Source organism: Rhinolophus ferrumequinum, chromosome 4, assembly GCF_004115265.2.
Source record: "Rhinolophus ferrumequinum isolate MPI-CBG mRhiFer1 chromosome 4, mRhiFer1_v1.p, whole genome shotgun sequence".
NCBI lineage: Eukaryota > Metazoa > Chordata > Mammalia > Chiroptera > Rhinolophidae > Rhinolophus > Rhinolophus ferrumequinum.
Genome location: NC_046287.1, coordinates 42,130,024 through 42,152,800, shown reverse-complemented (window position 1 = coordinate 42,152,800; position 22,777 = coordinate 42,130,024). Strand labels below are relative to the sequence as shown.

General features: G+C 38.2%; 2 protein-coding genes across 4 annotated transcripts in view; one reads left to right on the top strand and one right to left on the bottom strand.

The window, feature by feature from the left end:
- Positions 1 to 3,832, top strand: part of UGGT2 (UDP-glucose glycoprotein glucosyltransferase 2) — a 147,703-nt gene extending 143,871 nt beyond the window's left edge. For all 3 annotated transcript variants that reach the window (XM_033103727.1, XM_033103726.1, XM_033103728.1), the window contains one exon: positions 1,642 to 3,832. In XM_033103727.1, coding sequence (XP_032959618.1) covers positions 1,642 to 1,664 — 23 coding nt within the window. In that variant the 3' untranslated portion in view covers positions 1,665 to 3,832. The remainder of the gene's footprint in view (positions 1 to 1,641) is intronic.
- Positions 3,833 to 4,248: 416 nt separating this feature from the next.
- Positions 4,249 to 22,777, bottom strand: part of DNAJC3 (DnaJ heat shock protein family (Hsp40) member C3) — a 65,347-nt gene continuing 46,818 nt past the window's right edge. Inside the window, exons 10-12 of the mRNA XM_033104222.1 lie at positions 10,760 to 10,892; positions 9,795 to 9,943; positions 4,249 to 8,102 (exon numbers count right to left, since the gene is read on the bottom strand). Of these exons, the coding sequence (XP_032960113.1) occupies positions 7,945 to 8,102; positions 9,795 to 9,943; positions 10,760 to 10,892 (440 nt within the window). The 3' untranslated portion in view covers positions 4,249 to 7,944. The remainder of the gene's footprint in view (positions 8,103 to 9,794; positions 9,944 to 10,759; positions 10,893 to 22,777) is intronic.

Here is a 22,777-nt window from a genome sequence, read left to right as displayed (position 1 = left end):
GTTCCAGCACCATTTATTGAAGAGACTGTCTTTCCCCACTATATATGTTGGGTCCTTTGTCATAAATTAATTGACCATATATGTGTGGGGTTATTTCTGGGCTGTCTGTCCTGTTCCATTGGTCTGTGTGTCTGTTTTTATGCCAGTATCATGCTGTTTTGCTTCCTGTAGCTGTATGATATAGTTTGAAATAAGGAAGCTTGATACTCCAGCTTTGTTTTTCTTAAGATTATTTTGGCTATTTAAGGTATTTTTGGTTCCATACAAATTTTAGGATCCTTGGCTCTTTATATATATTTAAGAATGAAAGATTAGATTGATTAATATAGATAGGTTTCCTCTGCCATGGTGTAAATGTATCTGTTTCTCCAATAGGCTTCTTGTCTGAATGAGAGGGTTAATTGATAGCTCTAGGTACATTAGCGTGGGGTAGAACTGTCAGGCTTCCCTCTAGCTGTACGGGCATGGAATAGATCAGGGCTTATCAGAGCTGATCGTGCACACCACCCTACCCAGAAGCTGAGATGAGGGCACTTTACTTGAGAGCATCAACACCCATGCAGTAATATGTCTGTCTGTCGCTTCTTCTCCCCTCTTGCTCCCTTTCCTCTCTCAATAGATTGTTCAATTTGTTTTCAAGAATTGTAATCTTCTACATTTTCTCTTGGAATAATCAGGTTGTCAGAGTCTCTCTGGGATGAAGTAGAAAGAATGAGAGTGGGAAGCTGACAGGCACATATTTTCCAAAGCCCGTCAGTGCATTGCTTCCCTGTCTGACTCCCTCCCCACCAGTGTTTTCTGTTGGGAGGCTCTCCCAGCCTCCTCGGTGAGGAGTACCAGCTCATCGTCTCAGCTGTGTGTTTCTATGTATTCAACGGTATATTCCGTTTTCCATTTTTAGAAATTTATTCGTAACTCTGCTTCCAATGATGTCTCGTAACCACTTCCCCCATTATCATTATTGTTATTCCCTTTTTTTATATTTATTATCTTTCAAGTGGAATTTAATGAACAGAGAAACATAGTCTGCCATCTTGAAATATAGAACAGGAAGCATTTAAGTTGTATTTTAATCAATTTCTACCTGAAAAATATCATTTTGAATTCTTGGTGTTCTTAAATCAGTTAGTATGTGACAGCTCAATGGTGCAAAAGAAAAAGAAACCATTTTTGTGTCTAAGCGTCCTCACTAGTATTGCTTCGCACTTGTGTGGGACCTGTCTATGCTCGAATGCTCTCTCCTCCCGTCATAGAAGAGGACCACGTATGTCTTTTGCTCTTTGTTTTGCCATTACATTAATGATGGGATACTTTGTGCATGGTGAGTATTAGTATTTTGCAAGGCCTCCATTGCCACCAGGGCGCGAGGTCTTAGAGATAACAGATAAACATGATGTGGTCCTTGGTCTCTGACTCATGGGAGCTCACTTCTAGGTGGATAAAAAGTCAAATAGTTATGATACAATATGATAGATGCATCATATACAAAGAGCTATTCTTATGTCATAGAATGAAGCAAACAGGTATTAAACAAAAGGACTCTCAGCACCTGTGCTTTTTCTGTATCTTATAAATTAGCGGCATTTAAGCTCATTTGATATTGAAGATTTCAAGAACTAAAGAAACTTTCCTCCCCTACAGTTTTGACGCATGATGAACTCTAGCACTGGCCTTTATTAAGAAGATAAAAATGACAAGAAATCTGCCACTTGCTGGGGAAGTGTGGAACTACTGCTAAGACTTTTGGAAGTTTCGTTAAAGATCAGTGGAATATTCTACAATTTTAAAAATATTATTTAAAAGTACACGTACTTAATGTATTGAATAAGTTTAAGTTATATAAGAAATGACCATTGAGTATTTAAACCTAGATTTTTCCTTTTTCCTGATAGCTTAAAACACTGGGTTTTTACGAGTTAAAGTGGTATTTTGCCAGGTAACCCAGTAGAACATATCTCTGTGTATTCCAGCAATATGTGCATCCACATTTTCTTATTCACAAAATGCATTTAAAATTAGAGAAATGTACTTTGCTTTTTCTTATGAGAAAGAAAAAGGACTCATGGTTATCTCTGAATAAAAAAATTAAGCCCATTTATACCTTAACTGTTGTTAAAAAATGAAGTAATGTTGCACTATAATCATTATTTTATCTTAAATCAAATGTTTTAATCATATGCTGTATTTGTATTTTTGTAATATTTCTATTTTTTATTTCATAAAATGATATTTATAGGCTTATGGGGTATGCATGTATCCTCTTTTTAAAAGAACTACTTTTATAGAAACTAAATTACAAATGTAAACTTTGTTTTCCTGCTGCATATTAATAATAGATGAATAGGAATAGTAAATGTTTGAAAACTATCCAACTATTCTAGGATTCTATCACAGGCTCTTGGGACTGGAAGAAATCTCAATGTCATTAAGACCCCATCCCCTGAAAAAGCTGATTCAATAAGGTTGAGGTGAGCTAGGGAAATCATGATTGTTTAAAAAGCTCTCCAGATGATTGTTAATAAATGAGGTTGGGGAATATTTAATAGAGTTTAGTCCCCAAACCCCTTACAAGGTCAAGTGGAGCCTCAGGCTGTCTTGGAACCCTCCAGGGCAAGAGAACTGTCTGCCTCTAGAGAAAGACTGGTCCATCTTTGGACAGCTCCAAATTAGGTCCTCCGTGGACCAGAAGCTGTCTGCTGGCAGTCTCTACTCTGGCTCCCTGGTGCTCCTCTGGACAAGTTTCATCCTTTTCCATTTGACAGCACAGCCCATAAAGTATTTGCAAGTAAGTACTCTGTTCCCAGCAGCTTCATTTATTCCTAAAGAGAGCCAGTCACCCTCCCTTTGTTACTTGTTCATGTTTATGATAAAATGGAGTGCTCCAGGTGTGACCTGTACTGATGGAACCAGATCATTCCTGTGGTTTCCAGGGATGCTAAGGGATGCCATCCAAGGTAACTTGGCCTGGGGTGACCGACTCCACCATGCTCTCGGGCTCGCCTTGGAGTCAGGTGTATCGTCTGGGCTTGGTGAGAGGTAAGAGACTCTGGAAGCTCCTGCCTTAGGCCACACGCTCCAACCCCTCACCTGAGGTCTGCTGTCATGCTTTGGGCAGAAGCCCCAACTGACGCTAAGGGGGTACTTCGCTTTCCTTTACTGTCAACCTCGTTTTCACTTCTAGAAGAATCTTGTGGGAAGAAGAATCGGCTGGGCAGATACCTGATTCCCATGCTTATTACTGTCACGTCCAGTATGCCAGATTCTGTATTCATAGAGCAGAAGCGAAAATTGCAGAATGATGTAAATGGCCTTGGTGGTTCCTCTGCCAGTTTGGTGATTTGAAAGGCTAAACTTACATGTAATTTCCACATGACTGTATCTGTATGAAAATCCAGATTCATAAATGACATTCCTTGACAGGGAACTTCCTCTCTTTGTTTTCCTGGCAGTCCTTAGGCCTGTTGCAGGCATTGTCATTGCCTTTGGACTCTTCTCTTCAGGCCAATTGCTCATATATTGCAAAGATACCATTATTATTAAGAATTTGAGAACTTTGAGCTTTCTGGGAAAGTTCTGTATAAGCAATCTAGCTGTCCTTTAGTCGTAGGATATGCAGAATACATCATTGAGGAGAAAGCTACCTTTGTTTGTCGTTAGGAATTTGCAATAGGCAGCAATGTCATCCCCTTCCCCGACCCCTTTGAAGGCTTTTATGGTATAAAAGGGAGTCTTCAAACAAAGACAATTGAAATACAGTGGTACCTCAGTTTTCTAACGTAATCCGTTCCGGAAGACCATTCGAGTTCTGGAACGTTCGAAAACCGAGGCGTGGTTTCCCCATAGAAAGTAATGCAAAATGGATTAATCCGTTCCAGACCTTTAAAATCAACCCCTAAAACTGCAAATGTAGCATGAATTTTACTATCTAATACCATAGATCCATAAAATTTATGGCATTGGTAAACCGAAATGTTCGTCAACAGAGACGTTCGAAAACCGAGGAACCACAGTATTAGATAGTAATGGTATTAAAAGTGAAGAACTATCCTCTTGAACCCTCGCCGTCTTAGTTGGGGAGCTGGTTAAGGGATTTTAGCCATTTCTGCTTTTTTGTGCTCTGACCTTCCTTCAGCTCACATACAGGAGAAGCCCTTTTGTCACCTCTGTTACTGATGATTACATGTAAAGCAAAGCTGGAAAGTAGACTTTTCCAAAAGACTAAAAATGAATCAAAAGCAAAAAAAGTACTGATTTTGACCATAAATATTTTTATTAAATGTGAAAATACACGGGCATAAAAATAGTACCCATATTGTAGACATGTCTGAGACCATTTCAACTAATTTTCAGTTTTTTTATTAAAACACTAAATTGAGATGGATTAGGATATTTAGTCTTGTCTCATTCAAAGCCAACTGTGGCCTTACAGTAAGAGTAATATTTTCACTTCTCAAACATCTCCAGTTTTTACCTTCTCTGCACTCTGCTTTCCACGACAGGTAAGAGGTTCAACCACAGATGAGTGCAACAAAACCTGTTACTATACACAAAGCCACGCAGTGGCTAATTTTACTCTCAAATCATTCAGCAAATGAGATCATCTGTTAAAAAAAATTGTCCCCACCTATTAACAATATTTGCAATTACAGAGTAAACTCTACTACAAGGAATGATCTGATTTAGAATAAGGATATTATTTGTTGACAAATTACCATTTGCCTTCTTCCTTTATAAATATGGAAAAGTAAAGTACATTCAACAAAGTTGCAGGAATTTCTCTAGGAGATGCCATTGATGTGTGTACCCAGTGAAAACTTTGCCAGGCCTGTCACCGGTGCCCTGTACCTTTAAGTCAGCTGGTCTAACGCAGACCTGACTGAGGAACCATTTTTAACCTAAGCGTCTTATGCATTTGTTTTCATGGTATATCTCACATACAACTTCTGATGACTTTCATACCTTTAAAGGTGAAATCTGAAATTTCCCACCATGAATAGAAAATGGTGCCAATTTCAAATTGTGGTTCTATTAACTTTTTTTTTCTACTCGGTTATTAGGAGTATTTTTCTCTTAAAAAATTTGTGGGTAGTTTTTACATTGTATTATCAGAGTCCCCAAAAGTTGTTTCCATACTGATACTTAAAACTTTTAATACTGACTAAAGATACTTTAAAATTAGTATTATGTTACATCCAAGTCACATCAGTAAATTACTGGTTTTCATTTATCCATGGTAAGAAAGCACAAACTTTCAGAAGTGAGCAATAAATTAATTTATTCTCTTTTTAGAACTTTTTCACATTTATAGGCTGATGTGTTTAATACTTGCTGCTGTGGAAAATATCCACAATGTACATACCAGTGACACTTCACTTCCAGAGCTCACCAAAAAGGAAAGGAGGAGTTTAAGAAGGAAAATTATACAGGTAAGGCGGAGTGCACCCCTGATTTTACTTTTCCAGAAAGAGCCATAAAAGTTACTGGGCACCTGCAGTCTGCAAAAGGAGACCAGAGAGCGGTAAGTGAAAGTAGCCTAAACACACGTCCAGCACTTTCTCTGTCATCTGAGTCCCACTGCATCACGATCTCCATCAGGCCGGCAAGAGGAACGACTATCCCTTGACACACGTTTTTCTTCCTGTTAAAGAAACATGGAGTGACCACCGTCTTCCCATTCAGGTGGGTGCCAGAGACTGATGCCCATCAAGGCTGGAACTGAAAGGCCGTTGTTTTCTTCATTAGTCAGCAAAACAACAAATTCCGGAGAATTAATTTCTCAGTGGCATTGGCACGTGGCATGATAGCTTTTACTCTTTCTTCTCTGAAAACAGGCAAAGCACTCTGCACATGTGTTACGATGACTTACTTAAATCCACAGTAAGACTTTACAAAGAGGAATTATTGTAAGTGGAGAAAAGATAATGCAAACAGCAGGTTGCAGGCAGCGAGGCTGTGCGGGATGCAGCGCCCACGCAGCCCAGTCCGAACCCTCCTGACTCCCTCTGGCTCCGTCTTGTGGGCAACTTCCCATCCTCTCTGAAGGGAGGGCGAGTGATGTGATATTTCCTTTGTTCTGACTGTGTGTGAAAATTCTTCATTTTGAAAGTAGATGGAGGCCAGTGTTAGATTTCAAAGAGGTCACAGTGACAGTACATACAAAAGAACCAGATTGGAAAAAAAAAGTATTTCTTATATAAGTAATGAGATTACTGAGATTAAATAAACAAAAAATGAATCTTCCTTAGAAATTATTGTCGCAATGGCTTGAATTTGGAGACATTAAAGCAAAATGAAAGCTGCAAGCTGTTCACTAGTTTTCAAAATGCATTAAGTTTATTGGTAAGAAATATAGACTTCTAAATAGACGCAAAAAGCACTTATGTGTTTTCCCCAACTAAACTATTTTTGTCTCTCAGTTTAAAAAAATTTTTTCCACGTTTCAGGATGACTGTAGAAGAAAATGATTTGTGCTTGGCTGTTGTGGATATTACTGGTCAGGATGCCACCCACAACTAAAATTAAAATGCTTGATTTCATAAAAACCATATATTAGACCCATACGGCTTAAAATGCTTCAAAATGCTCTGAGGCAAACACAAAAACCTTTCTAGAATAAAGGTAATAATTCTTATCTAAAGTAATTCTCTTAGATTTTAAATGCAGCATCAATAGTTCCATAAATATTTAATGTTCTTGATTAAACACTTTTTTTTAAGGAAAAAATTATCGAATATACAAAGATTGAATAGTTCATTTCTTAAAGGGTAAGAAGGTATCCAAAGAAAAGTTGCCATGGTGATAGTGGAAATATAGCCAGAGCTGACTAGATTTGTAAACCTGTGTTTTTTTCTAGGCAGGAGAACATCTAGAGGCATCAAGGTCTGGTAAAGAGAACAGGTCTGCTATTTAGCGCCCATCTTAAACAGGTCCCACGTGCGGGTTACTACAGCCCCAAAGGGTCAGCCAGAAGGTAAGAGAAGCTGTGCCAATGTATTTATTAAAAGTGGGAAACAGGGTATGCTATTTATGTTGACTGAGCAACTTTACATTTCTAAGCCAATCCTGTTACAGGAAATTCTGTTTAACTCACAACTTCAGTTGTTAAAAGTATTTCACTCTGCAGTTCAGCAATATTATTTTAAATAATACCACTGCTGTATTAGCTGAACTGATTTTATACATAACTTATCTTTTAAGTTAATGTGTTAGTTTCATATTAAACAAAAGGGCCCAGAGGTTTTACAATTAATTCTATTTCAGTGGTTTTCAGTATTCTATTGCAGGTACTAAACAAAAAAATAATAATACAAAGTATATGCTTATCATCAATCCAAAGTCTAAACCTGGCTATACCAACTACCATTTCGTAGCAGGTTCTCTAAAAGATGGGCTCTGCCCGTCCTTCAGTGACAGCCGTGTTCATGCTAGAGGGAGATGGAAGTGCGTGTGGCTCTGTAATTTAACAAATATTTGCAAGTCACTGGACTGACCAAAATCTAAGCAAAGTTGTCCCTAAGAACATATAGCTCAAAATGTCAATCTTCTTGTTAGAATACTGAATACAACCCATGCTCAGGAAGTTGGCAGCTCCTTATCCACGTGGGCGCTGACGTACTACGCCAGGCAATTTCTACGGGCCGCAGTGTAGAAAAATAGACACTATGTGAGCGCTCCCACAGGGGAGCCTGCCTCAGACCACTGCTTCCAGACAGTCACAACATATACACAGGCTATTTGGTCAGAACTAGAACATTCCTCGCCTCCCTGCCCTCACAAACCCATCAACCTCAAGGGTAAAATGGTAAGAACAAATTTTTCCTATAAAACAACTCTTTGGTCATGGACAAACTGAAAGATTTGAAATTTTCATTAGGATCCTGGAACAAGGTTTCTTTGTTTTTAATCTTTAAAAAAATTAAGGAAGAACAACAAATAACAGCTGGTTTAATTGAAGTGGAATTTAAATCGAAAAGGTCCGCCTGAGCTGAAAGGATTGAAGCCTTGCCATGAGTTCCAGCTCCTGTGGAAAGGGCTGCCGCCACCACCTTGTTGGCTCTCGGCATCGAGGGGATCTTCTCCGTCATCAAACTTCTTCCTCATTTCTGTAAGAGGACGCAGCAAAGTGAGACCAGGTAGTGACTAAGGTGTGGGGATGGGACTGCGGACGTTACTTTTCAGTCCTCTAAACATTGTGCCTGATACTCAAATCTGGGCTCTCCCATGCCCACCCAGGTAGCACACTAGAGAAACACCAGTCACAGAGAAGGGGGTAAGGGCCACGGTGGAAAATGGTGGTCACTGAAATTCAGGCCCCTAAATCTTCTCACATTTGGCTCTCCAAGGAAATGCTTCTCTGGAAAAAATGAGTAAGTGCAGAGAAGGAGACCTCCAAAAGTGCTACCCTTCTGACTGACCCGTGTTACCAACCTTCCCCAATAATGAAGTCAGCCCACACCACCTCCTCAACCCACCAGGCTTCCTAGTGTTCACCATTAAAACGGAATAGAGCTAAGGTTCCTCAGGCCTGAGGGCAGCGAGACCACCGCCACTGCCGGGGAACTCCCTGATGAGAGCGAGACCAATGCAGACAAATGGGAGAAAATACAGATGGCAGAAGAGCAAGCTAGTATCCTCAGAGATGAGAAAAAGCTATTTCATCCTTAAAATAAGAACAGAAGCTAAGAAAAAGGAACTGAGAACAAGAAAGAACTCAGTGATTAGAAATGCAGTTCTCTTCTCAATGCCTGCCTTTGTGACTGTGGGCTTCACCTCCCCTGGTTAGCTTCCTGCCACCCTTAGAGCTCAGCTCCAGACTCCGTACCCGGAAGAAGATTCCCAGCTCCCTAGCTAATGCAGCTGCCCCTCCTGCACTGCACTAGCTAAGAGGACAGAACTATTCAGGGGATGTTGGGGACAAACAGTACATATCCTACTCATTAAGTACACTTGTATCTCCCTTACTGAATTATAAATTACTTGAGAACAAAGGACTTTTTAACTTCAATTCCATAGCGTAGTAGATTGTTCAAGAAAGCTTTGTCAAATGGGCATAAAATATGACTTCCTTCTATTTTTGTTGCATTTGTCTAGCTCAAGTCGTAGCTTCTGCACCCAGTGACATGGAAAGCCACAAAAAGCAGTAGGAATTAGCTAAACATCAAATTCCCCCTGGAAATGTCAATGTATTGTTCAATATTACCTAAATTCTTAGCTGTCTCACTCTTATTTTCCAGGCCATGTTAGCATATGACAAATCTAATGGACACCGATTTAGGGCAAGGTTCCTGGGGAACACACACACGGGCAAGGGAGCCCCTGGGCTCAGCCGTGCTGTCCTCCCACCACCGCACATTCCAGCCTGGTACCTGGTCTCCTGATCAAGCCCCTGTACGTCAGGTACAAAGACTTCATCACTGGCCTGCGGAGGAGGAAGGAACCTGAGAGAGCGCCCTCACCACTGTTCTTTCATATCACAGGTGAAAAGAACAGAGGCCTAAAAAGTTTTAGTAACTTTTGTCAAATAGAGATGAGAGGCCAACGAAGGCCTATTGATTCCCCATGTGTTGGTGTTTTCACCGTGCTGTGAAAATGAGGGTCCCGGGCCCTGATGGGGTACACCTAAAACTGGACTTCGGAAACTGCAAGGCCGGGACCAGTCACCAGCCCCCGAAGAGAGCCCCAGAGCTGCCTGCCGTCCGCTCTGACACTGCTTCTGAGACGGGCAAAGGAAGTCTCTGAGCGGTCACCCATTCAGCCATTTTAAGAGAGGAGAAAACATTCAAGTCAAGCAATACCTGGATCAGAGAGTACTTCTTTAGCAGCTGCTATGTCAATGAATTTTTTCTCAGCTTTCTTCTTTTCTTCTTCATTCTGGAAGTTATCTGGGTGCCACTGCAGTGCTAATTTTCGATATGCTTTAATGATTTCTTGCTTTTTGGCATTTCTGAGGGACATTAAAATTGATTAATAATTAGTTAAGAAGTACCCAACACGCTGCCAGAAAGAAAGAGAGACAGTTAAGATCCCACTGGCAACCTAGCAGCCTGGTTTTCCCATAGTGCCAGGCTGAATATCTGATACACAGCCCTGGGTGATCAGTACAGCTGGCCAGGCTGCCTTATATACTCGTTCACTAAGGTGAAGATCTCACTGGGAATCAATTCAAGTACTCCTGATCATTACAATTTTTCCTTTAAAAAAAAATCAAAAACTCTGAATTTTCAAGCTGCCATGATTTAATTCTCGGTATTGAGAGAGAGATTTGGACTCTTTGAACCACACTTTTTATTTTGTTTCTGGATAAGCTTACTTTATAAGAACAATTAAAACGTCAGTGATTGTTCAGAGAAGGTGCATCTCATATTAAAACACACGTATATCTCTCAGTACCTGCAAGTTGGTTCTAACAGTGCCACTTTATTTTAGGCGTAGAGAATGTTCTTTTCTCCACCCCCTCCCCACCTCCTAGCCCCACCAAAAGGAAGCTCACTCCTACCTCTTCACCCTTAATAAATCCAGGCCTAGGACCTATTCATGCTACAGGGTCATCTTTGTCACCAACTACTAATTCTCCATTGTTGCATTTCTAGTCTCTTATCAAAATTGTAACATGCAAAATAAGATAAAACTGTTAGTTTAATCTATGAGTGAAATTACATAAGGAAAGGAAATGAACCCGAGAGAGAAAAATGAGGAGCAATGATTAGCTTTAAAACAGTTGATTAAAAGTAACAATGTAAATTTTAAATTAATAATTCACCTTTTTACTCCCAAGATTTTATAATAATCTCGTTTCTGCGACTGTTTCAATAGTCTTTGTGCTTTCTCTAGACCTTCCCGAATCTGCTGATCATTTTCATTGTGTTCCTGAGCAGTTTCATAATCCTGAATAGCTGTCAAAATATGTTTAAGATAATGCTGTTAAGAGGAATTACAACTTGTAACCTTTACTTATCCTGCAACATTGATACTGAAGACACCACCCCGCAGCCCCTTCACTCGTTTGCCACACGACTGCTCTGGGCCTAAGTGAGACCACCTCTGTAATTTTGTACAAACTTACAAAAGGCATACCTAAGGAGGAATTCAGTAGCTTATCACTCCCAGTCAGTACAATTCACTGCTATTTGTTTACTTGCCCACCCTCCCACATTATTCTCACACCTTTCAGGTGTTTGAGTATCAGCACTTCATACAAAGCAATCTTACCATCAGTAAGAATAAAATGATTGTTACCCAGGAAAATAATGGCAAAGAAAATCTGCATGGTCAGCTACAGGTCCATAGCACAGAAGAATTAGAGGCTTAGAAAGGGAGCAAGAGAAACCACTAGCAATCAAAATCACTGAGTCACCCACAGATTCCAACACAGACTATTACAACCTGATTTTTTAAGTATCAGTCAAAACAGAAAACCATACATAAAGTCCTAGTATGGGAAGTCTGAAACCAATCCATATTGTATCTCTTTTTTTAAATATTTAGAAAATACAAGGCATCTGGATCTCTAATGTCATGCAGGAAAGAGTGAACACAGCAGGCCTGAGACTGTTACCTTTAGAAAGGTCTGCTGGCAAGCTGGATTTTAGGAGTGTTCCCAACATTCCCTGGTAAGAATGCTGAAAACTGTACAAAAAACGTAGTTTATGCTAAATGTCTTCTTTCCTTCTGGAAGTCTGGAATTTTGGTATGAACTAGGCAGGAGGTACCCACGACACCAGTGCCCAATAAAAAACTGGGTCTCTAACAAGCTTCCCTGGTAGACAGCACTTCACATGTTTTGAAGAATTAGCTTGTGCTATATGGTTTCACAGAAAGAGATGCTTGGAATCTTCCACCTGTTATCCTCTAAATTTTACCCCATGGGCTTTCTCCCTCTGTTGATCTGACCTTGTATCTTTTCTGGAATAAATCTTAGCCCTGAGTACAACTATATGCTAAGTCCCATCCACCAACACAAATTTTTCTCAAGGTCCTCCCTGGACAGACATTTCAAATAATGGATTGTTGGGTTCAAATTTTAGTTTTTATGAAAATGCATTTCATTATGGGAAAAGACATTCTCTGGATAACATCTCTGAATGTTCAGAGACGTTAGTGTTCAGAGGTGTTATCCAGAGCTGTCTTTTCCCATAGCAAAATTGCAGTTACTAATCCTGGAAAGGGTTTAGGAAGGCACCTTGGGCAGATTAAAATGAGAAAGGTATTGGGATAAGATCAACACACGTAGTTAGCCACTACTATATAGAAAACCAAACCAACGCTACCATTGGTCCATGGGGGTGGGGGAGGGCCTAAGTTTTATCCTAATTCCTGCCTCAATGCATTAATATTAAATATTAATGTCACCCAACCCATAGTGACAACGTAAAATACCTTTGCAATTTAGTACACAAACCCATAATAAATAGTAGTGAGGTTTAACTTTGAATACCCATAGCACTTGATATCACAGCCTAGTAGGAAACGTATTTTGAAGGAATTTAATCCAAGGGGAAAATGTTTCAATGCATGTAATTTTGCTACTTATGCAAACTCTACATTCAAAACATGTTTTAAATCTTCAGGGTATCTCCCACAAACCTGTCTTCTATATTCCTATATTAAAACTTAAGGTAGATACATTTTTTCCATATAGAAAAAATATAAAATTATAGGTTTCCTAAATTCACAGGTAACTAACTAGAAACTCAATATGGATGATATAAGACTTCCCATGGACATAAACTACATAGATAATTTTTAATTGTATTTCAGATTCCACTCTCCAAGGGGTATCTTCAAAATAAAAAATGATACCCAGTTATGTTTATCTCATACCACACTGAGCAGCTGTGAAAAGTAGACTAAGCCAGAAACATTAAGGCCCTGAGCGAACAGTACAGTACATATTAGCTAATTCACTTTATAAACTCTGAATCTAAAACATTTTCTCCTCCCCAAAGTTTCTCTTCTGTATTCCCCTCACTCAGTTCTTAAGGAGCAAACAACCAGATCAAGATGGCAGTGTGGATGATAAACAGGAGTTAGCCAGCCCTCCACCCCACTATCCCACGAAAATGACAAAAATATAACCACGGCAGCACTAAACACAGCAGACAAGAATTTTGATAAGTTTCTGGAAGAGAGACTGCAAATGGGATATTAATAATGAATTTCCAAGTAGAAATAATAATAATGGGTTTCCAAGTAGAAAGGGCCACAATCCACATATACATTGAAAGAGGCCCTTGCAGATTTGGAAGCCATTCTTGGCTGCCAAGGATCCTCAGCTTAGCACGCCAGCGTAGCTTTAAGGCACCCATCAGGATAGTCTGTGGGATGACTGAAGAATGGCTGGGCCTCACCGGGGACCCAGAACCAACAGAATGAAAGATGTGCTTCTGGCAGGCCCCTGATACAACTTCCGGGACCGGGAGGAGATGCAGAACTGGGCCCACAGGCACTCAAGACCTCTAGAACAGACCTGGAACAAACAAAGGAAAAGCAGTTCCATCCAGAATTTAAATACACCAAAGGGCTCCACCTGAGAAGTAAGAGTAAAATGAGTAAAGCCCTGCTTATTTTGGCAACTGGGCAAGATGGCAAGTGCCGTAGGGGAAGTCTTCCTGTGACCGGGTCCTACCCACGAGAACTCTGCAGTGAGCTCGCCAATACAGAGAAGCATTTAAATGACAGATACGCACAGTTGCAAATGACTGCCCTTTCTCTCTTACACCACCAATCCATTATCAAATCCCAAATCAGCTTCCCTTCAACAGAATTTAACTACTTCTCACCATTTCCACAATTACCACTGTGATTCAGTCCATAATTAATGCACCTGAATAGCTGTAATAGTTTTATAACAGCTCTTCCCAGCTTCCGCCCTATTCCCCTAAAAGTCTATCCTCGTACAATACAAGGACCTTAAAGAGCCTTTTAAATAGTACTTCAAACTTTCAAGATAAATATGCCCATGGAACACCAATTTTCTCATCCTGAATATCATACAAAACAAAACAAGGTAAAAGGGGGCAGGGGAGCTCCATTTTCAGCAAAACAACGAAACTGTACACGGGCTGCTAAAATTAGCTAGTATCAGCCATGAATCCAAAATGGGGGGGGGAAGCAAATAGTGAAAAAGGCCCAATGGCAAGAGATCCCAGGAAATGTCGGCAAAATACATTTTCCATGAGTATGGACTCCTGTATCTTTTGCACATTCCAAGAATCATGACATCTAGAGTGGACATGGTGGAGACACAGCATAGACCTTAGTAGAGAAGACAGGAAAAGAAGAGACTACAGTAAGTGAAAAGAACAGCCCTGAGAATAACAGGGCAGCGCTTCTCAGGAAACTCAGCAACTATGTGCTCTCTGAAGGTGAGGGCCTCACCCTGAATTGCAAAAGATACACCCCTTTGGTGTAGCAAAGGAAGTGGGCAGGGGGGCAGCAGGGCTGGCAGCAGACGACCTCTAGGACACAGTTTAGTTCAGAGAAGCAGAGGGCAGGGCTATACAGAAAGGCCATTTTAGCAGGAAGCAGAATGTGGAAACAGTGAGGCAGAGAGTATTGCAAGTGTGAAGTACAGAAGACGCCGTGTCCCCAGCGCCCTTTTCATACCCCCAAAGGTCTTTCCCACAGGTAACTAGGAAAGGGTAATTCAAGTTATTCTGTGATGAGTAACACTTTTTAATGGCACAGCATCAATTCAAAGATAATTTTAAATTAAAACAGGAAAAGTGCACCAAAACTTACCCGATGAACTTGCATCAGGAGAACAATAGCCAAACAATATGTGACAATTCTGAGCAAACATCATGGCACGAATCATTAAAACTTAATTCAATCACCTCTATTAAGAGTAATCACAAAGCAGAATAAGAACTCAGCAAACAGATAGTAAAACGAGGAGACAAAAATGTGAGTCGTCAAGACCCATTACTGGATGCCCAGGTGGATCAATGCCACCGACCCTTCTGCCCACACTCGGACTCATGGACTCATTACAAGTCAGCCACCAAAGCATAGGCACTCTCTAAGCTGTAGAGTGAAAGTAAATGTTTCTTCTTATTGTAAACGGTAGGGGCTTTGGGGACAGGAAGGGGAGCGTCGAACCTCAACCATGCAGGCTTGCTTGGAGGTGAAAAGAAATAAAAGTCTTAAATCTGGGGGGAAAAAAAATGTGAGTAGTCAAAACTCAAGAAAAATAAGGACAAAAATTATCACCGAAGTGAAGATGAAATGAAGGAGGACAAAAGAGAAGAAGTACATGGGGGAAAAATAAGGACCCAACAAAATGGAATGAAAACAGAGTGTTTAAAAAAGACTAGGAAAAAAATTGTACCTATAGATGACAAGCAAAGAGAATACAACTTATACATAATTAGACCTTTGAAGCAGAAAACCAAACCAACAGAACAAAACAGATTAAAGAAAACTTTCCTAAAATAAATCTATTCAAAGGGCATACATGTGCATGATCGACTTTAACATATATCCTAGTAATTAGCGCACTTGAAAAATAAGGGATGTTTGGATGCCAGGGGGGGGAAAAAAAACCGGCCCCAGATTTTCCATAGCAATATTCAGTGCCCGAAAAGAATGGAACAGTAACTTCAAGACATACAGAAAATTTATGAACAAAGGATTTTATTATCTAGCCAAACCATCCTTCCAGTATAAAAGGTATAAACAGCTTTAAAGATCGAAGAAATCAGGAAAAACTTTTCCCAGGAGACCCTCGAGGAAACTACTATAGGATGAACTCGCCAAGAGAATACTAAAGAAACCACAGCCAAAAGAGGGCTAGGACACATTGAATATATTTAATGTAGAACCAAGACTAAAACAAAACGGAGTTGTAGTGATAGAGTAGTATGTATGCCCAGACAAGACAAAAGGCATACAGCTAACAAAAAATGGGAGAAGAAAGGAGCGAGAAAATGAAAAAGTTAGTTCATTAGTTCCCACCAAGTACAGCTGAAGAAATCAAAGCAATCAGAAAACATCACACACTGATAGGCCAAAGGCAAATACAAGAGAGAAACTGATTAACAATTATTAAGTGGTAAAGGAAAAGAAGAGAAATAAACATGCTATAATAATTTGTCCCTCACTGCAGAAAACTAACAGATATTGCCCAAAGAAAGAGGGCTACGTTAACAAAACTATAAAGATAACCAAGAATAAAATACATAAACCTTCCTATATATCAAAATGGTACACAAAATAATGGAAGCCAAATAGCAAAAATTCTCAGCAGAACAGAATGCCAGAACTCAGACCAAACACATCTGTCATATGAATAAATATAAATGTGCTTAACTCTCCTATTTAAAAGAATTTCGTATTGGATCACAAAGCAAAACCTAATTCTATGTAAAAGACACACTTAAAGTGATTCCAAAAAGTTGAGAATAAAAGAGAGTAAAGGGGGTCAAATATATGGGTTGTGAACACAATGCAATATATAGATGATGTATTATAGAATTGTACACTTGAAACCAATATAATTGTATTAACCAATGTCACCCTAATAAATTCAATTTTAAAAAACGTATGGTCAAAGGTTCACCAGGCAAATATAAGTTTGGTTCACATTCACCAGGCAAATATAAGTTTGGTTCACATCTTAAATTAACATCACATAATTCGAATTGAGGTAAAAAATATTAAACACCAAAAGGGGGGGAGCTTATAATGTTCAAGGCTAAAAATCATGAACATAATGCTGTGCATCAAATAAAACAACGTCAACATTTATAAAGCAATTATAAGCGATATTAGGAGAGACTTAATGAGGGAGACTTACCTTTCTGTTCATAACAGATCAAATGGACAAAAAAAACAGGTAAGAAAAGGAAGACCACACTAGAAGGTAGATTTGATTGATATGTCAGTCAGACTCGCCCGGAAACAAGCATTCACCTACTTTCAAATCTCTATGACTCATGAAGTCAGCCATTTCAGGTAAAAAAAGAAACCAGTAATAAATTCAAAAAAATGGAAGTACTAAAATAAAAACATTCTCTGATCACAATGTTATAACGCAAGAAATAATAAATCAGAAAATAAGTTTCCCACCTAAAATAAGTTAAACTCTCTAACTCTTAAAGAAAAAGAAATATTGCAAAATATCTAGAAAATAATGAAAACATTAGTTTTCAGAACCAATAAGACACAGCTCAAGCAGTGTTAACAGGATAATTTATAGACTTAATGGTTCAATAAAAATTAAAGGAGAAAAATTAAGTAATCATGATTCAAAATTAGGAAAGAACTGTAGGACAAAAACAAGTTGAAACAGAACTGATAAGTAAAAAGCCTTATTTCTTGGCAAAAATCTGTGAACACCTAACCTAATCAACCAAAGGAAGCAAGCAAGCTCAAATTCAAACAACTGAGAAATAACCATAAAAACAAAAAAATGAAAATGAGACTATTTCACTAAATTTTGTGCAAATAAATTTGAAAACTCAAAAGAGTAACTCAAACTAAATCCACAAGAGAGAAAATCTAAATAGAAATAGTGGCATAGAAAAAGTTGTCAAAAAGTTACCTCCTAATCAAGCAGCAGGCTTTCCATGGAGATCCCACAACACTAAAAATTTCCAAGAAATTAATTTTAAAAATACCGTAAATAGTTTGCTATATTTAAAAGTCTGGGTTAACAATCATTTTTCCTCAGGATTTTCTAAGAATATTGCAATTCTCCCTTCTGGAATTGGTAGGAGGGGGAGCATGAGGAAGAGGTGTCCATCAGGAGAACATAACAGTCATAAATGTGCAGGCTGCTGAGAGCTGAACTTCAGATGTGCAAAGGAAACGTAGACACTATTAAAGGGAAAGACAGGAAAGTCTGCAATTTCCACAGCAGGTAATTAAAGATTTTAACAGCTCTCTCCTCTCAGTAACTGAGGGGAAAACTAACAGAATACGCATTATTTTCAAGTACACATAGGATATTCAGCAAGACAGATACCATCCTGAACTACAAAACCAGTCTACATAAATGTAAAAGAAAACAAATCTAAATAAATTTAAAAGAAAGAAAATCATAGATTATGTTCTCTGACTACAATGGAATTAAATTAGAAATCAATAATCAGGTAACCAAGAAACCACCAAATATTTGAAAATTAAAATACATCTAAATAATCCATGCATCAAAGAAAAAGAAGAGAAATTAGAATACATTTCAGTGTGTTGATAATGAAAATAAAACAAAATGTGAGTAGTGCAGCTTTAAATGCTTATATTAAAAATAAAAAAGGCCTAAAATCAATGAGCGTTCAACCTTAAGAAGCAAGAAATGCACAAAGTACACCCAAAGTAAGTCAGAGGAAAGAAGAGAAGAAATCAATAAAATAATAGAGAAAAATCATAGAAAACATTAAGAAATCCATAAGCAGGTACTTTAAGACCAACAATTTTGACTGAACTCTAGCTGCATTGATCAAGAGGAAAAATAGAAGATACAAATTATCACTATCAGAAATGAAAAGAGGAATAATCACTTCCGATCTAGTAAGAGAATAATATATTATAAATTTCACGCCAACAGATTCAACAGTGTAGATGAAATGAACAAATTCCTTGAAAGACACAAGTTACATAAACTAACAAAGATGAAACAGAAAATCTGAATAGGCCTATAATTGATAAAAGAAACTGAGTTCATCATCAAAAACCTTCATACTAAGAAATCTCCAGGGCCAAGATGATTTTACTGGTGAATTCTCTCAAACTTGAAAGAGGAAAAACACTAAACACAACTCTCCCAGAAAATAGAGAAGGGAACAATTTCTAACTGTTGATTCCAGCACAACCTTAACACTAAAATCTGACAAAGATAATGTAAAAGAAGAAGTTACAGAGCAATATCCTTCATGAACAAATATTAGCAAATCAAATCCAGCAATATCCTGAAAAGGATAATACATCATGTCCAAGAAGGGTTTATTCTAATAATTCAAGCTTGATTTAACCTTAGAAATGTCAGTGTAATTTACATTAACAGAATAAAGGAGAAAAATACAAATATATACAAAACTTCTATAACTCAATAACAAAAAGAAACAACACATTTTGTTAAGTAGGTAAATATCTGAACATGTCACAAATGAAGATATTTGAATATACAAGCAGAATATGAAAAAGTATTCAACAACCTTAGTCATCAAAAACACGTATCAAAGCCACGAGATGCTACACATCAAACTGTATAAAATTAAAAAAAGTGACAACACCAAATGTCTGCAAGGATATAAAGCAACTGGCACTCTCACAGACTTTATTGGTGGGAGTATAAAATATAAATTGCTTTTTAGAAAAGGGCCTAGTAGTTTCTTTAAAAACTAAGCATGCACCTTACCCTGTGCCTCAGCAATTCCACTTCTAGACACTGACACAAACTAAATGAAAGTCTTTCTGAAAAGGCCCTGCAGAATAATGTTCATAGCAGCTTTTTTCATAACCAGCCCAGGTGTCCATTTCTATGAGAATGGACAAAGTGCTATAGTCACAAAAAAGAATGCTCTTCAGGGATAAGATTACAGTGAAATACTGAACGCCTTTCCCTCTTTCATAGTGGACAAGAAATAACAGTGCTTCCAGCCCACAGCCGTTTTTAAAGTTTTATTAGAGCACATCATGTCCGTTTGTAACTGTCTAAGGCTGCTCTTGCACAGCAGTGGCAGAGCTGAGTAGCAGCAATACAGACTGTGGTGCATAGAGCCTGTAGGTTTTACTCTGGGCCCTTTACAGAAAAAGTTTGCCAACTTCTGCTCTTCAGCAATAAAAAGGAATGAATTACCGATGCATGTAATAACATGAATAAATCTCAAAACCATGCTGAATAAAAGATGCCTTATACAACAGAGGACATACTCATAGCTGACCCTTGAGCAACACAGGGGTCAGGGGCACCGACCCCGACCCCCTCCCCCACACACTCCAAAATCCATGTATAACTTTTGACTCCCCAATAACTTAACTATAAATAGCCTATAAGGTTGATTGGAAGCCTTAATCATATAGTCGACTGATATTTGGTACGTTATATGTACCACAAATATAACAACAAAGTAAGCTAGAGAAAAACTTATTAAATTATTAAGAAAATCATAAGAGAAAATACATTTACAGTATTTACTGAAAAAAATCCGCATATAAGTGGACCCACAGTTCATACCCGTGTTGTTCAAGGGTCAGCTGCCATATGGTTCTGTTGATAGGAAGAATTGGCAAAACTAAGCTATGATGGAGGAAATCAGACCAGTGGCTGCCTCTGGGCGGCGAGATGGGTACTGACTGGTAAGGGACAAGAGGGTAATGTAACACTTAGATTTCCTAGGAGTTTGGGTTTGACAGACTCACTCTTTTGATCAAAACTTTGGTCAGCTTCCTCTCAGTTCTGACTAAGAAGAATCTTGGGCTTTTCTCTCTATCCTTGTAGAATCCAGTTTGAGCAAGAATCCTGCCAAGTCCATTCATCTAAAACCCCCAACCCTGGTATTTGACCAAATTTGAACTTGATATCTGATCAAATTCCTCATCCCCTGTCCAGGGCTACCTTAAGCAAGAGTTCAGTTGAGTCCTTCTAGCAAGAATCCCCCTTTTCCCTGACGTTTTCTTAGTCATTTTCCATCTTCTCCCCACCACGTTGCTCCTTGGTTATAATTCCCCACTTGTCCTTGTTGGAGTCCGAGTTGGGCCCAATCTCTCGCTACAAGACCCCGCTGCCATGTTCCCTGTATCTATCATGATACTCCTCCCATCTCCCTTGAATAAAGTCTTCCATAAGATCTTTTACAAATGCCATGAATGTTTTTTTCTCTTTAACAGGTTGCACAGGTATTAGAACCCAAATTGGTATATCTAAAATTTGTGCATTTCATTGTATCTAAAAATACCCCTTCCCCAAAAAAAGTAAAACAGTAAACAAATTCTAGTTAATAATATATAAGTTGAAGTATTTGGGGGAAAGTAAATTAAAGTTGACAATTTTTTTTTGAAAGGTATCTAAAAAAAGATGAACTAATGGATGGATCAAGGGATAAACAGATAAGTGTGATAAAACATAGTAAAATGTTAATTTTAGAATCTAGAGGGTGAGGACATGAATGTTCACTAAAATTCTCTCTATATGTGAAATTTCTCAATAAAATGTTGAAGGAAATGTTTACCTCCTGTGAACTGTCATAATATAATGAAAATCAAAAGTCTTCTACCACTGTTTTATACATATTCATCCTTAAACAACAAAGGGCAAGTTTTATCCAAAAACATTTAGAGCCTAATTACCATCACAGAAGTAGAAGAAAACTGTAAGCTCTGTCTGACATTAAAGAGGGCTGAACAATTTAAAATCAAACTTCCATCAGTACTTCTTACAGTAGACCACATTCTGACATTGAATTCTGAGGGCAAGCCTAGCCATTATATTTTAAGCTGATTTGAATAGTGATGAGACAAACTATGTTTAATTCTATACACAGGGACATGATGTGTGGCCTACACTCTAAATGAATTTGATATATCAATGTTCTCTATAAATGTGTTTATTGAAATTTTTAGTGGAAAAGAGATAATAGTGCTAAATAAACAATTCCAGTTACCATTGGATTATAAAATTTTACATCTCATGCTATAATTTCTCTTTCAACAATTAAGAAATATCACCAACTGTGTTCAAAGCACTGGAATATAGGCCTTGTTCTGTGTACTTAGTCTGTTTTCTACCTAAGATGGTTAAGAAATTTGTAGGGTTTTTTTTCTTTCTCTTTTAAAGAAGCCACTTTACTATTTGAGGTCACACTTGTTTGTCTTGGGTAATCAGTCTTGTTAAATGGCAAATACAATGCCCACACAAAAACCTGTCTATGGTCTACTTCCATCTATCCACACTCACCCTCTGTCCTGCTCCAGGGTGCCTGTCACCTGGGGGAAGGCAAAGGACCCTTTCATCCTCGCCTCTGGGCTTCTGTACCAGCTACATACAGCTTGTCCCACACCTGGAACCTCCTTCCCTATTTTATTTTCCTTAATACTTTTCTAAACACTTTACGCTTTTGATCATTTGGAAATTAAAAAAAAAAAACAGGCTTTAAAGACCAAGCTATACATTAGTATTAAGCATCATTTTCTTTAAGAACTAAGCTGTCAAGTTTCCCTAAAAAAAAAGATTCAAGTTACAAAGGCATTTTTCAAATTATATTTAATGGGCTACACAATTTAACTTTTTTTAAATAACTAAGCTTTTTATACTCTGCAGCTTCTCTATCTTCACAATTAGAGCTGAAGGTTTATATATAGATGACAAAAGTACTTTTGATGAAGAGTTCCCAAAACTAACTGGAATACAAAACCTAGAGTAGAGCCATCTCACTGAGTAGACACAATAGCTCAAAAGTGAAAAAAAACAAGTATGCTAACGGGCTCTTCCATGGAGATAACCTGCCTTATTGAAACATTCTTATGAATATTAAAACTTAGATTGATTGCATACATTTCAAGCCTCAATCAGACCTCAAGGACTATACTATAAAGATGTCACACAAAAAGTAGTAATCAGAGTTGTCATCGTTCCCAGGAAACCACTTAGGAGCAAGATTCTAGTCAAATTGTAGAAAGCAGAAAAAGTGAATCATCAGTTTGCCTTAAAAAAGAGTACTACAAACTAATTGTAAGTGTAGTTATCTCCTTCTTAGGACAGGTTTTATCATTGTTGCAGGTGCATTCTTGTTGTATTTAAAATTTTTCCATGATTACTAACTTATACTATGACTATTTT